Raw genomic sequence first — 20,059 nt, 5'->3', positions numbered from 1 at the left:
AAAATGTTTTATCTTATACAACATACGATTAAATTTATTATTTTATTTTAATTTTATCCAATGTATATACAAAAATTTTGCCAAGTTCATATTTATATATTAAACAATATATCAATATATAGGCTTTATCTTAAATATTATTAGCAATAACTTTATATATCATATATTTAATGCTAATTACCAAACTTCCTTCATTTGTATCAATAAAACTAACTCTTTGTTTCAATACTAACACAATACAATGCAGCCATGTTTACAAATAAGATTTTAATTATAAAATTCACTTAGAGTTATAAAAATAGTTTTTATATTAATTGTAATAAGTATTTAATTCATAGTTATCCGTTTTTTTTCTGTTATGTAATCCACTATGATTATGTGAAATATTAATCGTCAGGGAAAATCATGAATTGTGCATGTAATGTGAGATATGAATTATATTTTTAATTAAAACATTTTTAATTTGCTTTTGAAATCATTGTTATTATTACGTTGATGACATAATTTCAGGACATTTATTTTTTATGTTTTGCATAATATATGTAATTCTTTCATGTGGTAGTAAATTAGACCAAAGTTTTACATTTATTGGAATACAACTATGTCCAGTACATTTTTCTATAGATTTTACTTGTACGTTCCAAGTACCCAACAATTGTTGAGTATTAATTGAATATGCAATAGAAGGAAATTCAATTATAAGTATACTGCAAAAGTAAATATTTTTCTATAGATACTTATAAAAAAAACTCTTGACAAAACAAAGAACAAAAGAAAAAAAGGATGCACAAATATTTTATTAAAAATAGAAAATATTAATAAAAAATACTTACATAATACAATTTTCTTCTGTACATTCCAATTCTTCAACAAGGTAAGTATACTTTGCAAGAATATTAGAATTACTCGTATTAAATGCAATGGGAAATCCGCCTTGTCGCATAATTATAGCATAATCTAAAATAATATAAACATTATTATTTAATTACTTAATTTCTTCTTTTATTTATTTAATTTTGATTTAATTATTTTTTGATTAATTTAGGAAAACAAATATAATACTTACTAATTTTATGTCCTAGTTTTGTTTTCAAATTGCTTAAAACATATTGAGAACCTCCCATTGCTTTTTCTAGAGTTATTTTTAACTCATTACTGAATTTTTGATCTGATACATTATATATTTTATAAAGTTCATTTTTACCAGGCCAAGGACCCATATAGTCTGGATATAATGCTTTTATACTTTGATACAAAATCAACAATCTTTTAATATTTAAATCACTAAATGAAGTTAACATTTTTGTATCTATTGTACTAAAAATTATTGACAATATTTTTGGATAATATTTATTTAATGCTGTTAAATCAATCGCATATTTAAGTAGTACTTGAATTGTGCATTTCTTTAGAAATGTTACATCTAAAAATTTATTCTCTAAGGCAATCCAAGGAACTGACTGATATTCAGCATTAGATAATGTATGTAAAATTTCTTTAATATTAGATGGACGCATTTCCTTTATAACATCCTCTTTTAAATATTCATTTATCATAAATTCTATGAATGGTAAATAAATATAAGATATACTATTTAAATATTTTGCAATATAAAAACATGTTACAAAATCCATATTTTTACTTATTGCAACATTCAATAATTCATTGATGAAGGTAGTATTATAACTATAAGGTATCATTTCCCTGTATAACAAAATATTAATATAAGTATCATTTATAATAAGTATTTTCTATATTTTATAATATAAATTTCGAAATTTGGTATTTACCCTTCTATTACATTTTTAGATATTTCATTTAAACATTCTAGAATATCTGATGGCGTCAATTGATTTATTTTGTGAAAAAGTGCTTCACGTATTACTTCCATTGTCTTAAAATTTTCATTTACAAATTTTTTTTTATTTGATAATCCGCACAAAGAAATAAATATATATTTAAGAGTAGATACTGGAACATTTCTAGAATTATTCATTACTAATGATTCTATACTATTATAGATTTTTTTAACTAAATCTTTTTTTTCTACATATTTTATATACAACAAGGCTAAAGACAATTCTTTCAAATCTAAATAATCAAGTTTTGTTGTTAAAAGATTTGGAATTAGTATGGGTAATGCTATCAGTAATGCAGATGATAATGTAGTTTGTTCCATTTTTCTCAATATAATTAATAATAAATGTATTTGATGTATGTCCAGATCATTTACAGAATTTCTTACAATTTGCAGAAGACTTTGTATTATCATTGTAGATGCTGGTATATCAAGAAAGCTCAGTAATTTTATTACTTGTATAGCATCGGATACGTTCATAATTCTTATTTGTTCTTGTAATTTATTACATAAAATTTTAAATCCTTTATGATCTTTTAAATTAAATTGTTTTCCATCCTCATTGACTATTCTTGCTAATATCGTTAGTATATCCAATATATCTTTCAAGTCCATATTTGGATACTGATTACTAATATAATCTAAAATATTTGTAGCATTTATTGAAGAAAGTGCACATGACTCTAGTATTATTTTTTTTATTGGTTCCAGTTTTACGGACCTATAAATTTCTAAATATATAGAAAAAGTTTAAAGATTATATAAAAAAAATAAACATATCAAAAAATAATATATATGAGAATGTATTATGATATTATTAATTACCTTTAGGAGAGTTCCAATAACTCTGCAAAGTATTTTGAGTAATTTTACTTCGTATTGTATAATTTAAAAATAAAGCTCGACTTCGCAAAGTCCATGACATCCATAATATTTGTTTAAAACCCCTATCCATACTATCATACATGGAAAAGAAAATTTTTAATAAATTTTGAAATATTACTGATATCTATTTATATATAAAATATCAGGGAGATATAGATTTTATACTCGAATAACTACGTTACCTGTTTTTTTATCTTCTTTTTAAATTAGTAGATTTAATAAGTATACGATATAAACTTCATACATTTATTTTACTATCACTATCATTTATTATAAGCTTTAATTAGTGTGATTAAGAATGAGGTTAGAAAATATAGAAAAATGTAATATTCAATTCCTAATATTTAAATATTATTTCAGATTTATTATTAATTAAATTTATATATTTTCATATTTATTGTGTTGTACGTAAAAAAAATTAATTATATGACTTTAGAAATAAAATAAATCAAAATATATCAGAATTTTTTAACTTAACGCGCATGCCGAAGTTTATACCTCAATCTTACAAGTTTATCATATTGGTATGATTGATATTAAAACTACAAAATTGGCTACAGTGTCTAAAATTCTGTTTATATGTAAAAGAAAGATTTCTTAAAAATTACGCATAAAGGGTAAAAATAGCCGTAATTACATTTTTTAAATTATTAAAATTTTTCTTATTTATTTGATATACAAATGCATCATTGTTTTTATCGATAATGAAAATATGTATGATACATTAATGTACCATGAAATTTTTTTTTTCTTTTATGTAATTCTCTTAAGTAATAACTACTTAAAAGTATTAACTACATTTTATTTAAAAAACATAATAATAATAATAATAATATATATATATATAGTATCAATTCATATGTGGCAATTAATGTTTCCTTTTTTATGTTTTGATATATCAGTTTCTCGTAAGGTCAAAGATTTATGTCCTTTTTTTTTTATCTGTATTTTGTCTTTTGGAAGAAGGAAAAGAGAATTTATTTTTATTATTAATCTCAGAGATATTTTTCATTTTTTTATAAAGTTTAGAATTTGCAACGACCCATCCACTAGTAATTATTCTACCTGTAATATGAAAAATTATTTCAAATATACCAAAATATATAAAGATATAATAACAAGAAAATATAATCTATTACCAAAAAATTCTTTTTTATTTGTATTAAATATAGCTTTGGATGCATCTTGCATTCGTTTAAATTTTATAAACGCATATCCAATAAGTGATGAATTTGATTGGCAAGGAAGAATTATTTCTTGTATTTCTCCATATTTTTCATACAACCGTTTAATGTCCTCTTCTTTTACCTATTAATATAATAATCATATCAAGTCAGTATAATTACATTTATATCAAATAAAAAATCATTATATAGATAAAATTATTATGATTTCATACCCTAAATGGAAGATTACGAACAACAATTCTTGTCGCAGAATTATTTAATTCTGTATCAGCATCTTCATTTTGTGTTATATTTTTAGCCCTTCGTAATTTTACTTTTTTTCTATAAATCCAAGATAATCCATTTTTATTATTACTTTGTCCTATCAAATATAATAAATACAATATTTATAAATAATTTCAAAGAGATATGTAATGTAGAAAAATAATACTGGTATTGTCAAATTTTCATACGTTGTTTAGTTTTATCCATTTTTACAAGTGCTGATTAACGATAAAAAAAATGATTATTAAAAATGCGTTAATCGTACATTTATTTATAACAAATTCTTATATCTCCGATTAGATCATTAGAATTCAGTTTAATTATCATTTATCATTTTCTTAAACTTCTTAATTAAAAACTATATAAGATATAAAAACTTTATTGTATAGTTAAAATACGTAGTTGATATAGTAGTTAAATATCGTTGTGTAATAGCATTCAGCAAATATTGTATAGTTTTAATATATGACGCAATTCAATATCTAAGCAAATACTATCAATCAAATTTATATTTATTATTCTTCTCTAACGTTTCGTTATATATTCTTCGAAAATCACTACGAAAATATATTATTATTTTTACTGCTTTACTGTAATATCGGACTACATGAAGCACATCATAACAGTTTAATGAAGCAAAAGTAGAAAGAAAAGTTAGCTATACAGATAAAAGATAAAATGAATATGGTAAAGTTCACTTAAAGATTAAATCATCTGTTAAATATCATTGGTGGAATTTTGAATTAGAACCAATTAAACGCAGGACAAATAATAGAAGGATAGCGTTGAATATACTCATTGGTTGCTGGTAAACTGCATACTTCAAATAAAACGAAGATACAATCGATATCACGGTAAACTTCGATAATATAGAAGTATGGCCGAAAGCGCATTTTCATTTGTGCTAAAGCAAAATAACAAAACAATACGTTAAGACTAATATTATGATTGAGTTAAAAGTATTTTATTGTTTATTCTTGTTATCATTTTTGGATTCAACGTCGCAAATTCGGCCCTCCTTACATGGGCATAATAATGGTAAGCCTATTTCTTTTCTGTTTTGACATCAACAATCTTAGAATTTTATAACTTTTAATACAAACGGTTAATTACACTTTTAACACTAATGTTTTGACATATTACTATTTTCATTGTTATACAGAAATTATCATTCTGTTTCTTTTCGTCTTTTTTTTTAAACCCTCATATTTCTACAGATAATCTAAAATATTCAAACAGCCATACTGCATTTTTATTTATATTTGATGTTAGTATGTAAATATCTTATATATTGATTAATACTAACTTCTTCATAAGTTTTTAATCCTCTTGTATAGTACATATATGAAAACAAATATTTTTCTCATATCTTTTTAATAAAATAAAAATAATATAACCTTAGTTTCTCTCTTATAGTATCAATTATTTATATGCAATGTAATAAAATGATCTCATTGAGCTTAAGAAATATATTAAAAGTTATAGAAACAAAAAAAAAGAATAAAAAAAAATGTAGTTTTATTACAAATTTTTTATTTTTTTTTTATTTACAAAAAATATCACTAATTTGCATTAAGATTAACTGCATTTTTTACATTTATTGGATTTTGAATTTTAAAAGTTTAATTTAATTATATCATTTTTATTTCAATATATCTTAGTTATTAACTATTGTTTATTATTTTTACAGCCTTCGTTCAGGACGACAATGATGTTCAATATCTTTTGGATAATATACCATTACCTATGCATAAGGTTAATTTCTTAACTAATTCATAATTAATATATAATGCGATATATTATAATATTTATATATTATTTATTAAATTTCATTGTTATATATTATAATATTTTTTAGGACTTTACTAATACAGTACATGGGGTTGGGTAAGCATGACATTGACTAAGATAATGGTAAATGGAAGTAGGAAAGGTATCTAATATATACAATTAATTTTTCTCATTTTATATATATTAAACAAATTAAAAGATAATAAAGTATCATGAATATTATAAATGTGTTAGATTATAGAATACATACGTCGTTAATAAAGAAAACATTCTCTTAATAACTATATAACTAACTATATCTTTCCTATTTCTGATTGAAATTGTTACTTAAGTATTTTAAATCATCAAATAATATTTTTTTAAGGGATTCTGTACCGGATGAAGATAAAATACAAGATACATTGTCCCACATTTATTTTGAACCCCATATTTTGGATTTTAAAGAGAGGTATTTACTTTTTCTTTCTTCTTCTTTTTATTATTATTATTATTATTATATTTATCTTATAAATTTCATTTAAAGATATAATTTATAAAAATAATTGATTATATAAATTTATAGACAACTTGGTATACCCCATCAAGAAACTGTGATGTTAATTAATAAAGACCATAATAGGACAATTCATTTATTATCAATTTCCGGAAATACTCGTCATTTTCACTCATCATTTTTCCAAGATAAAGTAAGTTTAGATCTTTTCTATATTTTCTTTATCTAAAATAATATTTTTTTATCTTATTTAGGTAATACCTCCTCTTGGAAATACCACATTTAATGTAATTTTTCTTGGTAGAGAAGAAGGTGAGATCGATACTCACCTTTTTATACATACATCAGAGGGTACAATAAAGTATCAAGTAATGTATTAATAACATTGTAGATTCTTTTTATTCTTTCTCTCTTTCTCTCTCTTTCTCTTTTCTTTTTGTTTTTTTAAATATTTCATTCACGTTTAATTTTTTTATGTAGGTCAGAGGAATAAGTATTAGTAGTCCATATCGACTAAGACCTGTAATTGATGTCAAGTTACCATTAAATGCATCTTTTACTCCACTTATATATATGCATAATCCACATCCAGAATCATTGCAAGTAAATATTTTGGTATATTTTTTGTTATTATAACAATACGTAATTTAATCGGTGTTTTTTTGTTTTGTAAGTTGATAAGAAAAATTACACAGAAGAAATTATTTTCCAAAAATAATTATTTTTTGTGGTATGTTTTTGATTACTCCAAATTTAAGGTAGTAGAAATATATAGTAGTGGAGGAGAATTTCAATTGGAATTACCATCAGGGGAAGCAGAGGGTTCTCGTGAATTATGGGAAATACCACCTTATCAAACCAAACCAGTTATAAGACTTCATTTTAATGCTTATACAGAAAAAAATCACACTGCATACATTAGGTTTGTCAATTTGTCAATTTGTCAATTTTACCTTTATCAATTTCTTCTAATGTATTATATCGTAATAATAACTATTATAAACATTTTAGAGTTAAAGTAAATAATACTGCTGAGATATTAATTGTAGCAGTTGAAGTAGAAGTTAGGAGTGGAGCTGGTCTTCATTGGGGTGGAAGTTCGGGAAGAATAAATTTTGGTATGGGAGGTTCATTACAACCACCCACATATCACATAATTGCTTTAAAAAATTCAGCTAAAAAACCAGTTAAAGTTGTGGTAAATCTATTTATCTATTTGTATATTGTATATTTTGAATTATATTATATTAACATAAACGTATTTATATTGAATAATAGATCTTTTTATATCTTATCGTTGTTTTTAGAATATAATTAGCACCCCCATATCGAAAGCATTAGGACTCCAGTTTAAGCCAACTGTTATTCCTGGGGACACCGATATCCCAATCGCTATTGGGACACTATTTTATGACTGTAAATAATACAATTTTTTAATTATATTGATAGTAAATACTGTGATGGATATGTTCTAGATACTTTTAATTATTTTAATCTGATTATGAATATTTCAGGGAAGGCTGGTTTAGAATTACAACACTTTAAGGGCAAATTAATGATTAAAGCAATAGGGCCTGGTGGTTCTAGTCAAAAATTAGCCATACCATGGATAGCACAGGTGTTACAAGGAGGACTAGAAGTAAATGCATCAATTACTCATTACTGTTCTCTGCAAACTAGCCAAGCTCAAAATTTTAGCGTTGTAAATAAATTTAAATTACCATTAGCCATCACACATGTTACGATGTCACCTAATGTTAAATCGCGTTTCATGGTACGAAAAAATAATTATTTACTTTTATAAATAAATATTCGTGTATAACTTTTATATAACAAATTTATTTTTCAGATAAAAAATTTTACTCCTAGAGTAATAAAACCAGAACAAAAAGTTAATATATTTTCTTTACAACTTACCAAAGAAAAGAAAAATGAAGATGTAGAGATGGAGTCATCGATATTAATACATTCAAATGTATCTGTAACTAAAGTACCATTACTCAGTTATGATGGAAAAGTAAGGAAAATTGTTCCAGGAGAAAGAGAAGATGATAAAGGTACCATGAATTTTGGTACCGTTAGCAGTGGAACTGAAAATGAAGCAATCTTTGCGTTAGAAAATCAGAATCCAGTTAATATAGAATTACATGATTGGGGAGTAAATATGCCTGGAGCAGTATTGGAATTAATGGGTTGTCAAAGTGGTCCTGCAGATTTATTGGATGAGGAGCTTAAAAATGTAACTGTATGTAGCAATACTGGCAATGTAAGTATTATAAATATATAAAATTATTTGTGTCTTGTATTAATATGCTTGGAGATATTAAAAATAACATAAATATTACTATTACAGCAATTTATAAAACCTGGGTTTTTAGCAATTTTCAAGATTATAGTAAAAGCTCCTATGATAGAGGAGGATACGATAGTTGGTGATGTCTTTGTTAGAACTAAGTATGAAAGACTTATTTTACCTGTATTCATGCGAGTTGCTCATGGAAAAATCTCTGTAAAGAAACTTATATTTACAGATTGTTTTCCTGTAAGTAAAGACTATAAATTATTTTTAATTAATGTAATACTTTAATATCTATTTATAATATTTTTGTTTCTAGGGATCAATATGTGTACAGCAAGTTAAAGTACATTCTACGTTTACAAGACCAATGGAAGTAACTGAAATAGTTTCAGTTAACAAGGATGATAGAATAAAATACATACCTTTAGAAGAAGCAACATTACCAACAATATCTAAAGGTGATAATCATATAGGATCTATAAAGATTAATCCATCTATCAACTGTAAACAACGATGTTACCTTGACTTGCTATTAGATACAAATGGTATCTTAATTATTTTTCTTAAATAATTGTTATATACATATATTTTTGAGAATACATATGTTATATTAATGTTTATGATTTCCAGCTGGTAATCAATGGTTAAATACAATGAGCCTTCCTTCTCACACGCGTGATACTGATCTAAATTTATTAACTACACGTTACATGCGTTTTATTAATTCTACTGGAGCAGGTTCTTGGGATAATGTAACAATGCGCTTAGACACTAATGAAGTACGTGGTTATAAATTTTATGTTAACATTAAACCACATTGGCCCAGTTTATTGACCAGTTCTGGAAATGCAAATAAAAATAAAAGTATATTAATGTTTCCCTTAACACAAGTGGGACATATATCGCATAAAAAAATAAAATTATATAATCCAAGTAGAAATCCTTTAATAGTCCAATTAGTAATGGATTGGAATTATCCTCAAGGATCAAGACTATTTCATTCTTTACCCAGCAAGTATGTAATATTTAAAAAATCTACTTTAATTTTGATATATTGATATATAAAAATAAATTCTTTGTGATGATATTATTTAAATAGGTTCAAACCAATGTGTATAGAATGTTTACCTATGGTACAAGAGGAATTTAAACTCGAAGACAATTTGGAGGAACGTGAATTGTTTGAAAAACAATGGGATGTTACAGTGGCTACGCAATCATTTCCTTTTTATTTAAATCCTTTGGAATCTAAAACTATTAAAATAATATATTCACCGACGTCGGCATCACTTTCGTCTGCTCTTATATATATTAGGTAAGCCAATATACATATATTAGCTAAAAATCATTATATATATACATATATAAATCTTTAATGTATATTAATGATTTATGATATTAAACATGAATTTAAATTGTTTTAGAAATAATATGACCGTCTTAGAAGTTTTACGTGTAATGGGACGTGGAGCAAGTGCACAATTTAGGTTTGGAAATCGTAAACCAGGTTCTACTACACCTTTATTATTTGAACTTGGAGACAAACACCTTAAAGATTGTGAACGTATGTACGTTCCCTTATCTTTATTCTATCGACTTAATATAATGTAGTTAAATTTTTAAATATATATGGATTTATAAATATTACAAAGTTTTTAAATAATCTTTTATAATTTATTTATACAATCGTTAGTTTAAAATATTTGTATTAACTTATACAATATATGAATACATGTTATTAAACTTTTTTTTTTATTTTTTTTTTTTTTTTTTTTTTTTTTTTTTTTTATATAAAAAATTTATATAGAAAAATTAATGCATTGTATTGATTTTTATTAGGTGAACGATCGAAACGAAATTCAATTCCAAATCTAACAGTTAAAAGATCCTTCACAGCGAGAAATACTGGAGAATTACCAATACATATTTACGGTTTCTATATAAGCGGTTCACATTGTGAAGGATATGGATTTAAGGTACTTAATTGTGCCTCTTTTTTACTGTTTCCAAATGTTACAAAAAAAATTGAAATAGCATTTACGCCAGACTTCACTTTATCACGAATTGAAAGGAAATTATTAATACTGACAAGTTTAGGAACTGAAAATGAGAGTAGTATGATAAAACTTAATTTATTAGCAACACTTCCTACGCATTCTTTGGAACCTTGCGCAGCCATATTAATTAGACCATCATGGGAATATATTATACATTGGGCAGCCGTCATTCTTTCATCGATATTGTTAATATCTGTGCTTGCTGTATCCTTTCTTGAGGCAGATCGTATACTAAGAGGTGCTTTAGCAAATTTTTCTCGAGAAAGTTCAGTTCAGCCACCTCTTGACCTTAGGCTTTTGTCATATGTACCAATTCAATCAACAGATATCACAAATTCATTGAAAGAGAAATCTACAAATGATGATAAAAATAAAATAAATAAAAAAGATGACATAACATCGGAATGGATGTTAATGAATACAAAACGTTGTAAAGATAAAGATTTGCAAAAGAGTTTGAAAATTTCTGATTGGACGTCAGAAGAAGAACAACGTTTTAAATTAGATATAGAATCGAAAGATTTGTTATCTTTCAAATCATGCGAAGATCCACTTGACGGTTCTAACAATATTGGAAATATTGGACTTGGCACAAGAAAGAGAAATAATAAAAAACAACAAAACATACAAGAAAGTCAATCTGATAATAATTGTCTAATAGAAAGTACATTTACAGAAATTCAGCCAGTACAAGAAAAAAAATATAGAACGCATTCTTTAATAAAATCTAGTCCTGTTATAAATAGAAAAATGAAATCAAACAATGTAGGAAATATAAAAGAAGAATTAAAGTCATGTGACAATGAAAGTCAGGGAGACACAATTTATTTAAATGCCAAAAATAATAAATCTGAAAATAAGAGAAAAATTACCGGAGGAAATAGTACTAGCCATAGTAATCACATGTTAAAGAAGCTTGATATATCGTCACAACAAAAGAGCGTTCAACTTTCTGAAGAAGAAACTTCGTCCACAACAACAGAAAGTTCAGTACACGATGATACATCATCTTTATGTAAAGTAAGTTCTTTGTTTAGATTTAATCAGGATATTTACTATATATTATGTCATTGTGTGAATACGTGATATATTATATTTTATAGGGACATGATCAAAATTGTATAAAAACAGATAAATTACAAAGGAAGCCAGTAAATAAAAAAAACAAATCGCAAACAATACCTTCTGTACCTTGTGTCGATTATAAAGATAATTATGAAGGTGATTGTGACGATGACGAATATGATAAAGAAAGGAATAATAATCCAAATAGATGGAAAACAAATACAACTAGATCTAATACAAAGTATCACATTCATGGATCACGTACAGTAGAATCATCTTATAAATTACCGCGCCAAAGTAAAAATCTTCCGCGAAAAGAAAAAGTATCACAAAAACGTCGTGCAACGGATAAAATTCACACAAAAAGTATATTAATATATAGCTAGTGAACTTACAATACACACATACATATCATATGTTATATTATATATATATATACATATATATATATATATATTTACAGCTTCTTCTCTAAATGGAAATATAAATTCAAAGGAAGATGGAACACGTAATTTAGGAACAGTATCTACAATATCACCACCACCGCCAGCATCAGGATGGGGTGAACATAGAGCTAAATTTAGTGATGTAGTAGCTCGTAATCAAGAAAGCATCTCTGCATTTTCTAACTTATCAAATTTGCATAAGAATCAACCAGTTACACATAATTTATCATTGGTGTTTACTAATGACACTAAAGATACAGAATATATAAAACAACAGCCAAATCAAGAATCAATTGAATCTACCAAAGAATATGAAGTAATGCCAGAAGTTTTGACCCCTTGTATGCCATCGACTGGAAGGACAAAATTGGTTTGTCAGGATCATATTACGGCACAAACTAATGTTCCACATGCAAATAGTTATTTTATCAATAACTTTATTGATTCTTCAGTACGTCATATATTCGAAATATCTTATTTAATGACTTATAATAATAATAATAAAAACTTTTATTAAAGTTTTCTCTCTAAATATACTTTTTTCTCTCATTCACAAAAATGTAACAATCTTTGTATTGTCTTATTGCAGTTTGAAAGAGAATTGGTACCATATGACGATCTTCCAGAAACAGATGAACTTTTGGTTGAATTAGAAAGTCCAGAGGAAGATACACGATGTCAGTTATGGAATGATAATAGAACTATGATTGATTTATTATCAGATAATACTAGTGCTTTTCAATTTGACACATCAAATTCTACAGAAAATGGCACAAATTTAACAGATTCATTAAGAGGTATGTATTTATTATAGTATCTTAATAATTTTGTATCTTTTGTATGTTAAAAATGTATTTTTAAATAATATGTTGTTATTACTTTACTACAGATAATTGGGCGAATGTAGAAACTAATTGGGAACCATTATACACTAGAGCAGCAGTAGGAGAAGAACGAAGTGGCGTATGGGGAGTTAATACTGGTGGTGTATGGGCAGCTGCACCTTGGGGCGCAACAGCACAACCACATGCCACATTATCTGTGCCACTACAATTATCAGAATCAGACGTGCAGGTAGATAATAAGAGCAATACCTAGAAAATAAATTAAAAGATATATAAAAAGAAAATAATTAATTTTGTTAATATGTGTATACAACAACATTAGATGTATAACAGGATATACATAGTATAGCAAAGTTGTTATTTTAGGACAGAACAGGATTTGATCCATTTCGTTCTCTCAATACAATTTGGACACCATCATCAACAGAGTCTTGGAAAAAAAAGCATGAAGATTAATAATTTTAATGTTACTAATTTATCTTGTGATACTGTTGGCTTGTTTAAAAATTTTTGTGGAAAAGTGAAAGTAATACTATATTAAAAAAAAACAAAAAAAAAACAAAAAAAAACAAAAAAAAACAAAAAAATAGTATTTGCAATTGAGATTCAATACTATTCAAGTTTACAATGATATTCAATTATGTTATATTTAAATTTCAGAAATTTTGTAGACAAAATTATTGTTCTTATAATATCATTAAATTTGTCAGTTTTTAAAATGCATGTTATCAAATTTTGATAAGCTTGTACAATTACATTGTATTGAAAATATACATCAATACTTTGATTTCATATATCAAATGTATTTGTATTTGCTCTTCGTAAATACTGTCATAAAATTAATATACTTTAATTAAAAAAAAATAGCATACGCATACAAACACACACATACATATAAATTATAAATTACAGCAGTAAACATAATTATATAATCATTCAAATTTCAATGAATTTGATTCTCAATTGCATTGTTTTTTGTTTTTCTTTTTCCATTGCTCATATTTTTATTGTAAAAATATTCACGGTACTCAATAATATCTGAGAATATTGTAATTCTGGTAATACACAAATGATAATTAAGTTATTAAAAAACGAGTGAGAACTGTGATTTTTATAGTCTTGACTTGTAGAAATTTCTGTAGTAAGTTTTCAAGACATTTTACAAAGTTGTGATGTATACAAAGCAAAATAAAAATATGTACCTACTCTTCAAGACTGGTAATTACTGTTTCAATAAAAATCTCATAATGATTGCACAATTATCAATCTTTTTAAATATATTACGATATGAAGAAGTAGTATTTTACATTTGGATATATTAGATAAAAATAGTGCCATAAAATGTAATACATTTTATACATTTTTAGAAACATATAATTATAGATTTAGTAAATAAAATCTTGATATAAATATAGCAATCTTAGATTCTAATTAATTTGATAATCATATAAAAGTCATTCTATAACCTGGCGCAGTTGACTTTGGTATCACACATGGTTTTGCTTGTTGTATTCTACGAAGAAGTATCTACAAATATTGTTAATAAAATACATATAAAACAAATATACTTCATAATAATTTAGGTAATATATCCTGATACTCTGTTATAATATATACCATATTATCTCCCTCTATTTTCTTTTGTAATCTTTTCCTATTTATAGCTGAACTACTCATTTTGGATAGAATATTTCCTCTAAAAACTTTATCACGAGGTTGGTGTTGTGCCATTATTTTTCTTAATAAAAGTTCATTTTCATGTTCAATTTTCCGTACTTCCTCGTCTGTAAAGCTCATGTTTTTTCTTCTTATTTTAGTTTTTCCAAATTCTATATTTTTTTCATTATTGTGCCATATCCTTCCATTTTTTTCTACGTTTATACTCTCTTTGCTTTCTCTATTGTAAAATATTTCCTTTTCTTTGTCGTTCACATTTTCTAATTTTCCATTTTCTTTATATTTATCATCGTTTACAATAAGTGAGCAAGAACCATTAATTAAATATTGTGATGCAGTTTCCTCTGATTCATCACAAGAATCATCAGAACAAAAAGATTCATTTGTATATGCAAATTCATCCTCGAGGGTACTTTTTTCTTTATCCTTTTCAATTTCATGATCTTCAATATCTTGTAAATTTGTTGAATTAATAATATTAGTTTCACAGTTATCATCGTCATCATCATCATCATCATTTTCATCAACTTCATGTATACTTGGTACATTATTAAAATTGTCTTTGGTTTCAGAAATTTGCTTTGATACAATTTCATCGGTGATAGAAAGAGTACATTGACACAAATAATTTGTTTTTACGTCTTGTAAATTAGACATTGTCATAATTAATTCATTCAAACATTTAAAATGTTAAAAAGAAATTAAGTACAAGTAATAAAATACAAATTGCATAATAGAGAAAAGAAACGCAAAAATCTTTAACAGATCTTTTTTTAAATATGCTAAACAATTACCCTGTCTCCATAGAAACTAAATTAGAAACATTATATACAATTTACAATTATAGATAAAAAGTATTTTTGGATTCAATTGAAAATACATGGATAATTCATGTATTTACAACGTCAATTAAGTTTGTTTATTTTATTGAACATGGAATAATTTGTTATCATTTTTTATATATATTTTTTTGTGTGATATCTCAATCACGATCAAATTATTATTATTATTATCATTATTTGTTCTCTTAAGAGACGACGAAATGCAGTTTCGCAATCATTCTGAAATCCAGAATGAATCTAGTTGCTTTATACTAAGTTCCTTTATATACATGTAAGAAACTTATATATAATAAATACATAAACCAATATATGTTTCTTATCGAATTCTTATATAGCTATGATTTCATATAAGGGTTAACTCAAAGACGTTATGCGCTGTATTGTATGTGTTATATAGTATGCAACATGGTGGACTATCGTTCTAACCTTTAAATAAAAATCAAACATAATAATAATAGTATAATTTATAAAATATAAAATATAATTTAGAAAATTATGGACGTTATTAAATCACCAATGGATAATCTTTTTAATATGCTATCTGGATTTAATGCAAGTCATGAAAAAGCTTTAAAACAGGGTATCTATAATGCAGTGGCACTTTTTTTATTGTGTTTGGTGCTTGCTGCTGGATATGGATTATACATAGTATTAAGTCCATTTTTAAAACCACTCATTTGGGCCTTATTATGTGGTGCTGTACTTTTTCCATTTAAGTATTCTTTAACAACAAGATGGCAATCATGGTTTGATAAGATCGAATCAACAAATAAACCTTTGTTTTTAAACCTTGTAATTCTGCCTCTTCACATAATAGATAATATTGCAGAAACATTAGGTACAGGATTATGGAAATACATAAAATATATAGTAGCTACCATTTCAACGGGATGTATAATTATGGCAGCTTATAGTTATACTCCAAATATATTGTCGTGTCTGACATGGAAGATATTTAATATGTTTAGTATCATTTTTGGTTTTTTCATATCAACTTGCAGTATTTATATGGTAACAATATTATTCTTTAAGATTTAATTGTTTATAAGAATCTTTCTAAATATGTAATAACTTGTTACAGATAGCTATTCTATTAATCGGTTACCTATCTACATTATATATTTATTGGTCACCTGAAAATTCTAAACATTTCTGTTATACATCATTTGTATTATGGTTCATGATTAGTTTATATTTTTCCAATATATTGGGTGCTTACCAAATAGTAATATTTATCACTTTCCAAGTTTTGTACTTCATAGGATTTATATATGAAGTATTATTAATTATGGAAGCACAAGAAATGGAGGGTCATCAAATGAAACTTGTTGAAGCCATTTGTTTTGTAATGACAAATAGTACATTTTCAAAATCGCAAGATGGTAAAACAATTGAAAAGAAAAAGATTGAAAATATAGAACAAGTCGAAAATAAAACAACTATTGAAAGTATACCTACGTCTGGAAAAATAGCTATAAAATCAATTTCGTTGGATTCCGATGCAGGTGTGCCTCATCCAAATTTCGTACAAGAGAAAACAAAATCTACATCTAGTATATCTTCTATTAATCATTCTGCACAAGATCGTAATTTTTTAAAAAAATTAAAAACAGAGTTACGAATGTCTTTAGATATCGAAGATGACAAAGTTGATACCGATAAATATATGTATGGAGCACTTTACGCTTGCATTGGTATGATTTTATGGAAACACAAATGGATAATACAAATACTAATTATTCCTATAGCTTATTATTTTGCTAAACAACTTGGAAGTTATTTTGGCTTATGGAAATTAATATGCAAACAATATAACTATATTATTGGAATTGTTAATGCTTGGTGTAAAGAAAGAAATCAATCACTTTTACCTGCTAATGTTAGAGGATTGTATAAAGTCGCAATAATAGTAGATGAAAAATTACAAAAAGCTCTGAAAGGTTCGATCGATGCAGTAGCAACTACTGCCGTGATTGTAGGATTAATAGTGTTCACCATTTGTACATCAATATTTATAACAATACAGGTATAATTAGATTATTAATTCATTATGTAATTAATATAACTCGTTCCTGAAAATACATTAAAATATTTTATATTATCATAATAGGTCTATGCGGAAGGTATGCATCTCATTCAAGTTACAGCTGAAATTGTAAATTCTTCTTTAATAAATAATCCAGATATAGATTGGGTACCTCAAGAATGGGAAGAATCTGTAAATAGTGTATTAGATAATGCATATACATATGGAAGAGGTGCTATTTCTGATGGGGTAAAATATTTATATGTATATCTATTAGTTAGAAAATATTTTTATTTATAATGTTTAATTTATGCATTAGATAAAGAAACTTGTTAAAGATGTAGATTCTGCTAAATCAGAACAAATGGAGACAAAAGTTTTAGAATTATGGGATAGATTGTACCAGGCATGGATGATGTCTAATGAAAATCCAGATTTAATTGGACCAACTGTAGATGCAGCAGCAGCTTATTCCGTATGGGAAAGTTTTAAAGAAAATTATGGATCAATTCCTTTACGTATGTTCATTATACTTAAAATGCTATAATCTGCTTAAAAATATATATATGTAATTTTTAATTTCTCTAATTTGTTCTTAGATATGTTTGATATGACTGGTATACAAAACTTTGCAAAGGAAAATGTTGGAATTCTTATGTCTTTATTAGATTCTGTTTGGAATATAGTCAAAGGTAATATGTCTGTGATACTTACTGTTTTTACAGAATTATTCTATATTATTCTTATGAGTGGAACAGCAGTATTAAATTTTATACTTAGTATGGTATGTATAATCTTTTTTAAAGAAATTCTTTATATAAAAAAATTATACTTTATATTATGTGTGTGCGTGTACTATTATATATTGTTTCAGATTGTTTTTTTTACCACATTGTTTTATCTTTTAAACTCTAGTGGTAAGACATATAAACCCATTGAATTAACTACATTATTTAGTCCTATTAATTGTGACAGGTAAATATTTTTTATGAAGATATATATAATACTTTCTTTTATTAATAAATATACTTTGAAAATTGTAGATTTATTTATACCGTGTTCCATTTTTTCACAGATTTGCTGTTGCTCTGCAAGAAGCTGTGATTGGAGTATTTGCAGCCACGTTCAAACTTGCTACATTTTTTGGAATGTGGACGTGGTTTGTACATAATTTATTTCAAGTTAAAATTGTATATTTACCATCAGCTTTAGCTACAGTATTAGGTGCTGTCCCCTTCTTGGATGCATATATTGCTTGTGTTCCTGCAACTTTAGAACTTTGGTTTACACGAGGACCTATGATAGCTATCCCTTTTTTTATCTTCCATTTTTTACCATGTAATATCGTTGTAACAGAGTTTTACAAAGAAATAAAAGGGTATGACACTTTTATATATTCATCAATATAATTTTTATAAATTAAGTGATTTAAAGATCTTTAATTTTTATTTACTTTATTTTAGTGGGGGTCATCCATATCTCACTGGCTTATCTATAGCCGGTGGAATATTTTGTCTGGGTGTTGAAGGTGCTATTTTTGGACCCTTACTTCTTTGCTGTATTATGGTGGTAATTAATTTGAGCCGTCGTTATCTTAATTCGCCATCTGTGGAAATGATAAAAACTTCCCAAATGTCAAATTAATTATTAATTGAATTAAAATATTGCTTCCATTAGAACTTGATAACTTAAAATTGTTATAAATGCAATATTTTTTTCAAAAAAATTATGCAAGGAATTTAAAGAATTCAGCCTTTTCGAAATTATGCAGTATGTATTTGATATAAAATATATGCATTTTCGACTCTATTGAAATATATTTAAAAATATTTAATAAATAAAAAAATAAAAGGTTTGATTGCTAAGAAAATGATTTCATTATACAACGAAGAAGTCATTTCAGAATAAATGTTTTAAACTTTGCTACTAACTACACTGCATATAAAATATTGTATAATATCTTATAAGCAATTTGATATTTACTTATGTTTGTAAAATATCTCTGTAAAGCTTACGCTTATTAGAATTAGGAAAATTTTATTGTCATAAGTTGATACTAAAAGAGATTATACATTTGTTAACGTTCCTATACTAATACATAATAACAAAACTGTGACAATTGTCTTTAAGATCTGATAAAATAATATTATAATATATTAAATCGTAATTAAAATTTAAGATTTAAAAATATTAAAACTCGTACAAAAATGGTCGTGTTTATAATTAATTTTATTACAATTTCTATTCTTTAAATATTAAAAATTTTTTTTAATCAAAGTGTATATACCTTGAGAAAGATATACAAGCAGAAAGTACATTATATA

General features: G+C 25.5%; 6 protein-coding genes across 9 annotated transcripts in view; 2 read left to right on the top strand and 4 right to left on the bottom strand.

The window, feature by feature from the left end:
- Nucleotides 1-54: 54 nt before the first annotated feature.
- Nucleotides 55-3,261, bottom strand: LOC124957057. Of its 2 annotated transcripts, XM_047513695.1 has the most exons (6): nt 2,926-3,261; nt 2,684-2,814; nt 1,791-2,589; nt 1,067-1,704; nt 834-957; nt 55-707 (listed from the first exon to the last, which is right to left on the bottom strand). In XM_047513695.1, the coding sequence occupies exons 2-6, from the start codon at nt 2,811-2,813 to the stop codon at nt 488-490; spliced, it is 1,911 nt and encodes a 636-aa protein (XP_047369651.1). In that variant the 5' UTR covers nt 2,814; nt 2,926-3,261; the 3' UTR covers nt 55-487. The 2 variants fall into 2 exon arrangements, with proteins under 2 accessions (XP_047369651.1, XP_047369652.1); XM_047513696.1 differs by lacking the exon at nt 2,926-3,261 and having other exon boundaries at nt 1,791-2,579; nt 2,684-2,816.
- Nucleotides 3,262-3,531: 270 nt separating this feature from the next.
- On the bottom strand, nt 3,532-4,854 carry LOC124957123 (multiple RNA-binding domain-containing protein 1-like). Its single transcript, XM_047513841.1, has 4 exons — nt 4,383-4,854; nt 4,143-4,291; nt 3,883-4,051; nt 3,532-3,808 (listed from the first exon to the last, which is right to left on the bottom strand). The coding sequence occupies exons 1-4, from the start codon at nt 4,399-4,401 to the stop codon at nt 3,666-3,668; spliced, it is 480 nt and encodes a 159-aa protein (XP_047369797.1). The 5' UTR covers nt 4,402-4,854; the 3' UTR covers nt 3,532-3,665.
- A 183-nt stretch (nt 4,855-5,037) lies between these two features.
- On the top strand, nt 5,038-14,403 carry LOC124957117 (transmembrane protein 131). 2 transcript variants are annotated; one of them, XM_047513827.1, is made up of 23 exons: nt 5,038-5,232; nt 5,885-5,949; nt 6,053-6,081; nt 6,350-6,433; nt 6,548-6,671; nt 6,733-6,846; nt 6,959-7,081; nt 7,237-7,400; nt 7,490-7,676; nt 7,786-7,894; nt 7,993-8,252; nt 8,328-8,744; nt 8,832-9,020; nt 9,094-9,322; nt 9,408-9,792; nt 9,877-10,092; nt 10,202-10,341; nt 10,617-11,854; nt 11,938-12,265; nt 12,363-12,796; nt 12,935-13,142; nt 13,235-13,419; nt 13,557-14,403. In XM_047513827.1, exons 1-23 carry the CDS (start codon nt 5,139-5,141, stop codon nt 13,644-13,646), a joined length of 5,412 nt encoding a protein of 1,803 aa, XP_047369783.1. In that variant the 5' UTR covers nt 5,038-5,138; the 3' UTR covers nt 13,647-14,403. The 2 variants fall into 2 exon arrangements, with proteins under 2 accessions (XP_047369783.1, XP_047369784.1); XM_047513828.1 differs by lacking the exons at nt 5,038-5,232; nt 5,885-5,949 and having other exon boundaries at nt 6,051-6,127.
- Nucleotides 14,106-16,682, bottom strand: LOC124957122 (cilia- and flagella-associated protein 97-like). The gene is made up of 2 exons (XM_047513840.1): nt 14,808-16,682; nt 14,106-14,717 (listed from the first exon to the last, which is right to left on the bottom strand). Exons 1-2 carry the CDS (start codon nt 15,528-15,530, stop codon nt 14,634-14,636), a joined length of 807 nt encoding a protein of 268 aa, XP_047369796.1. The 5' UTR covers nt 15,531-16,682; the 3' UTR covers nt 14,106-14,633.
- LOC124957118 (transmembrane protein 245) lies at nt 15,895-20,047 on the top strand. Of its 2 annotated transcripts, XM_047513830.1 has the most exons (9): nt 15,895-16,720; nt 16,791-17,214; nt 17,341-17,735; nt 17,820-17,984; nt 18,055-18,253; nt 18,335-18,519; nt 18,610-18,710; nt 18,811-19,113; nt 19,199-20,047. In XM_047513830.1, the coding sequence occupies exons 1-9, from the start codon at nt 16,205-16,207 to the stop codon at nt 19,377-19,379; spliced, it is 2,469 nt and encodes an 822-aa protein (XP_047369786.1). In that variant the 5' UTR covers nt 15,895-16,204; the 3' UTR covers nt 19,380-20,047. The 2 variants fall into 2 exon arrangements, with proteins under 2 accessions (XP_047369786.1, XP_047369785.1); XM_047513829.1 differs by having other exon boundaries at nt 15,896-16,720; nt 16,791-17,735.
- The window catches only part of LOC124957140 (beta-mannosidase), an 11,715-nt gene continuing 9,396 nt past the window's right edge, over nt 17,741-20,059 (bottom strand). The window contains exons 17-19 of the mRNA XM_047513875.1: nt 19,189-19,341; nt 18,791-19,004; nt 17,741-17,925 (exon numbers count right to left, since the gene is read on the bottom strand). The gene's annotated coding sequence lies outside the window, so the exon portion shown is untranslated. The remainder of the gene's footprint in view (nt 17,926-18,790; nt 19,005-19,188; nt 19,342-20,059) is intronic.

Source organism: Vespa velutina, chromosome 24, assembly GCF_912470025.1.
Source record: "Vespa velutina chromosome 24, iVesVel2.1, whole genome shotgun sequence".
In the NCBI taxonomy this organism is placed as follows: Eukaryota; Metazoa; Arthropoda; class Insecta; order Hymenoptera; family Vespidae; genus Vespa; species Vespa velutina.
Note: the sequence above shows the minus strand (reverse complement) of the source record. Positions and strands in the feature narration are given on the sequence as shown.

Bases quoted from the DNA above. Each gene is read 5' to 3' on its own strand.
- LOC124957057 (XM_047513695.1), bottom strand. From the start codon at position 2,813: ATGGATAGGGGTTTTAAACAAATATTATGGATGTCATGGACTTTGCGA. The intron at 958-1,066 runs GTAAGTATTATA...ATATTATTTTAG, and splicing joins AAAACTAGGACATAAAATTA to ATTATGCTATAATTATGCGA. The intron at 708-833 runs GTAAGTATTTTT...TTACTTTTGCAG, and splicing joins ACAGAAGAAAATTGTATTAT to TATACTTATAATTGAATTTC.
- LOC124957123 (XM_047513841.1), bottom strand. The intron at 4,052-4,142 runs GTATGAAATCAT...TTATATTAATAG, and splicing joins TTCGTAATCTTCCATTTAGG to GTAAAAGAAGAGGACATTAA. The intron at 3,809-3,882 runs GTAATAGATTAT...TTCATATTACAG, and splicing joins AAATAAAAAAGAATTTTTTG to GTAGAATAATTACTAGTGGA.
- LOC124957117 (XM_047513827.1), top strand. From the start codon at position 5,139: ATGATTGAGTTAAAAGTATTTTATTGTTTATTCTTGTTATCATTTTTG. The intron at 6,434-6,547 runs GTATTTACTTTT...ATAAATTTATAG, and splicing joins ATTTTGGATTTTAAAGAGAG to ACAACTTGGTATACCCCATC. The intron at 12,797-12,934 runs GTACGTCATATA...GTCTTATTGCAG, and splicing joins ATAACTTTATTGATTCTTCA to TTTGAAAGAGAATTGGTACC.
- LOC124957122 (XM_047513840.1), bottom strand. From the start codon at position 15,530: ATGACAATGTCTAATTTACAAGACGTAAAAACAAATTATTTGTGTCAA. The intron at 14,718-14,807 runs GTATATATTATA...CAATATTTGTAG, and splicing joins AAATAGAGGGAGATAATATG to ATACTTCTTCGTAGAATACA.
- LOC124957118 (XM_047513829.1), top strand. From the start codon at position 16,205: ATGGACGTTATTAAATCACCAATGGATAATCTTTTTAATATGCTATCT. The intron at 16,721-16,790 runs GTAACAATATTA...AACTTGTTACAG, and splicing joins CAACTTGCAGTATTTATATG to ATAGCTATTCTATTAATCGG. The intron at 18,520-18,609 runs GTATGTATAATC...ATATTGTTTCAG, and splicing joins TAAATTTTATACTTAGTATG to ATTGTTTTTTTTACCACATT.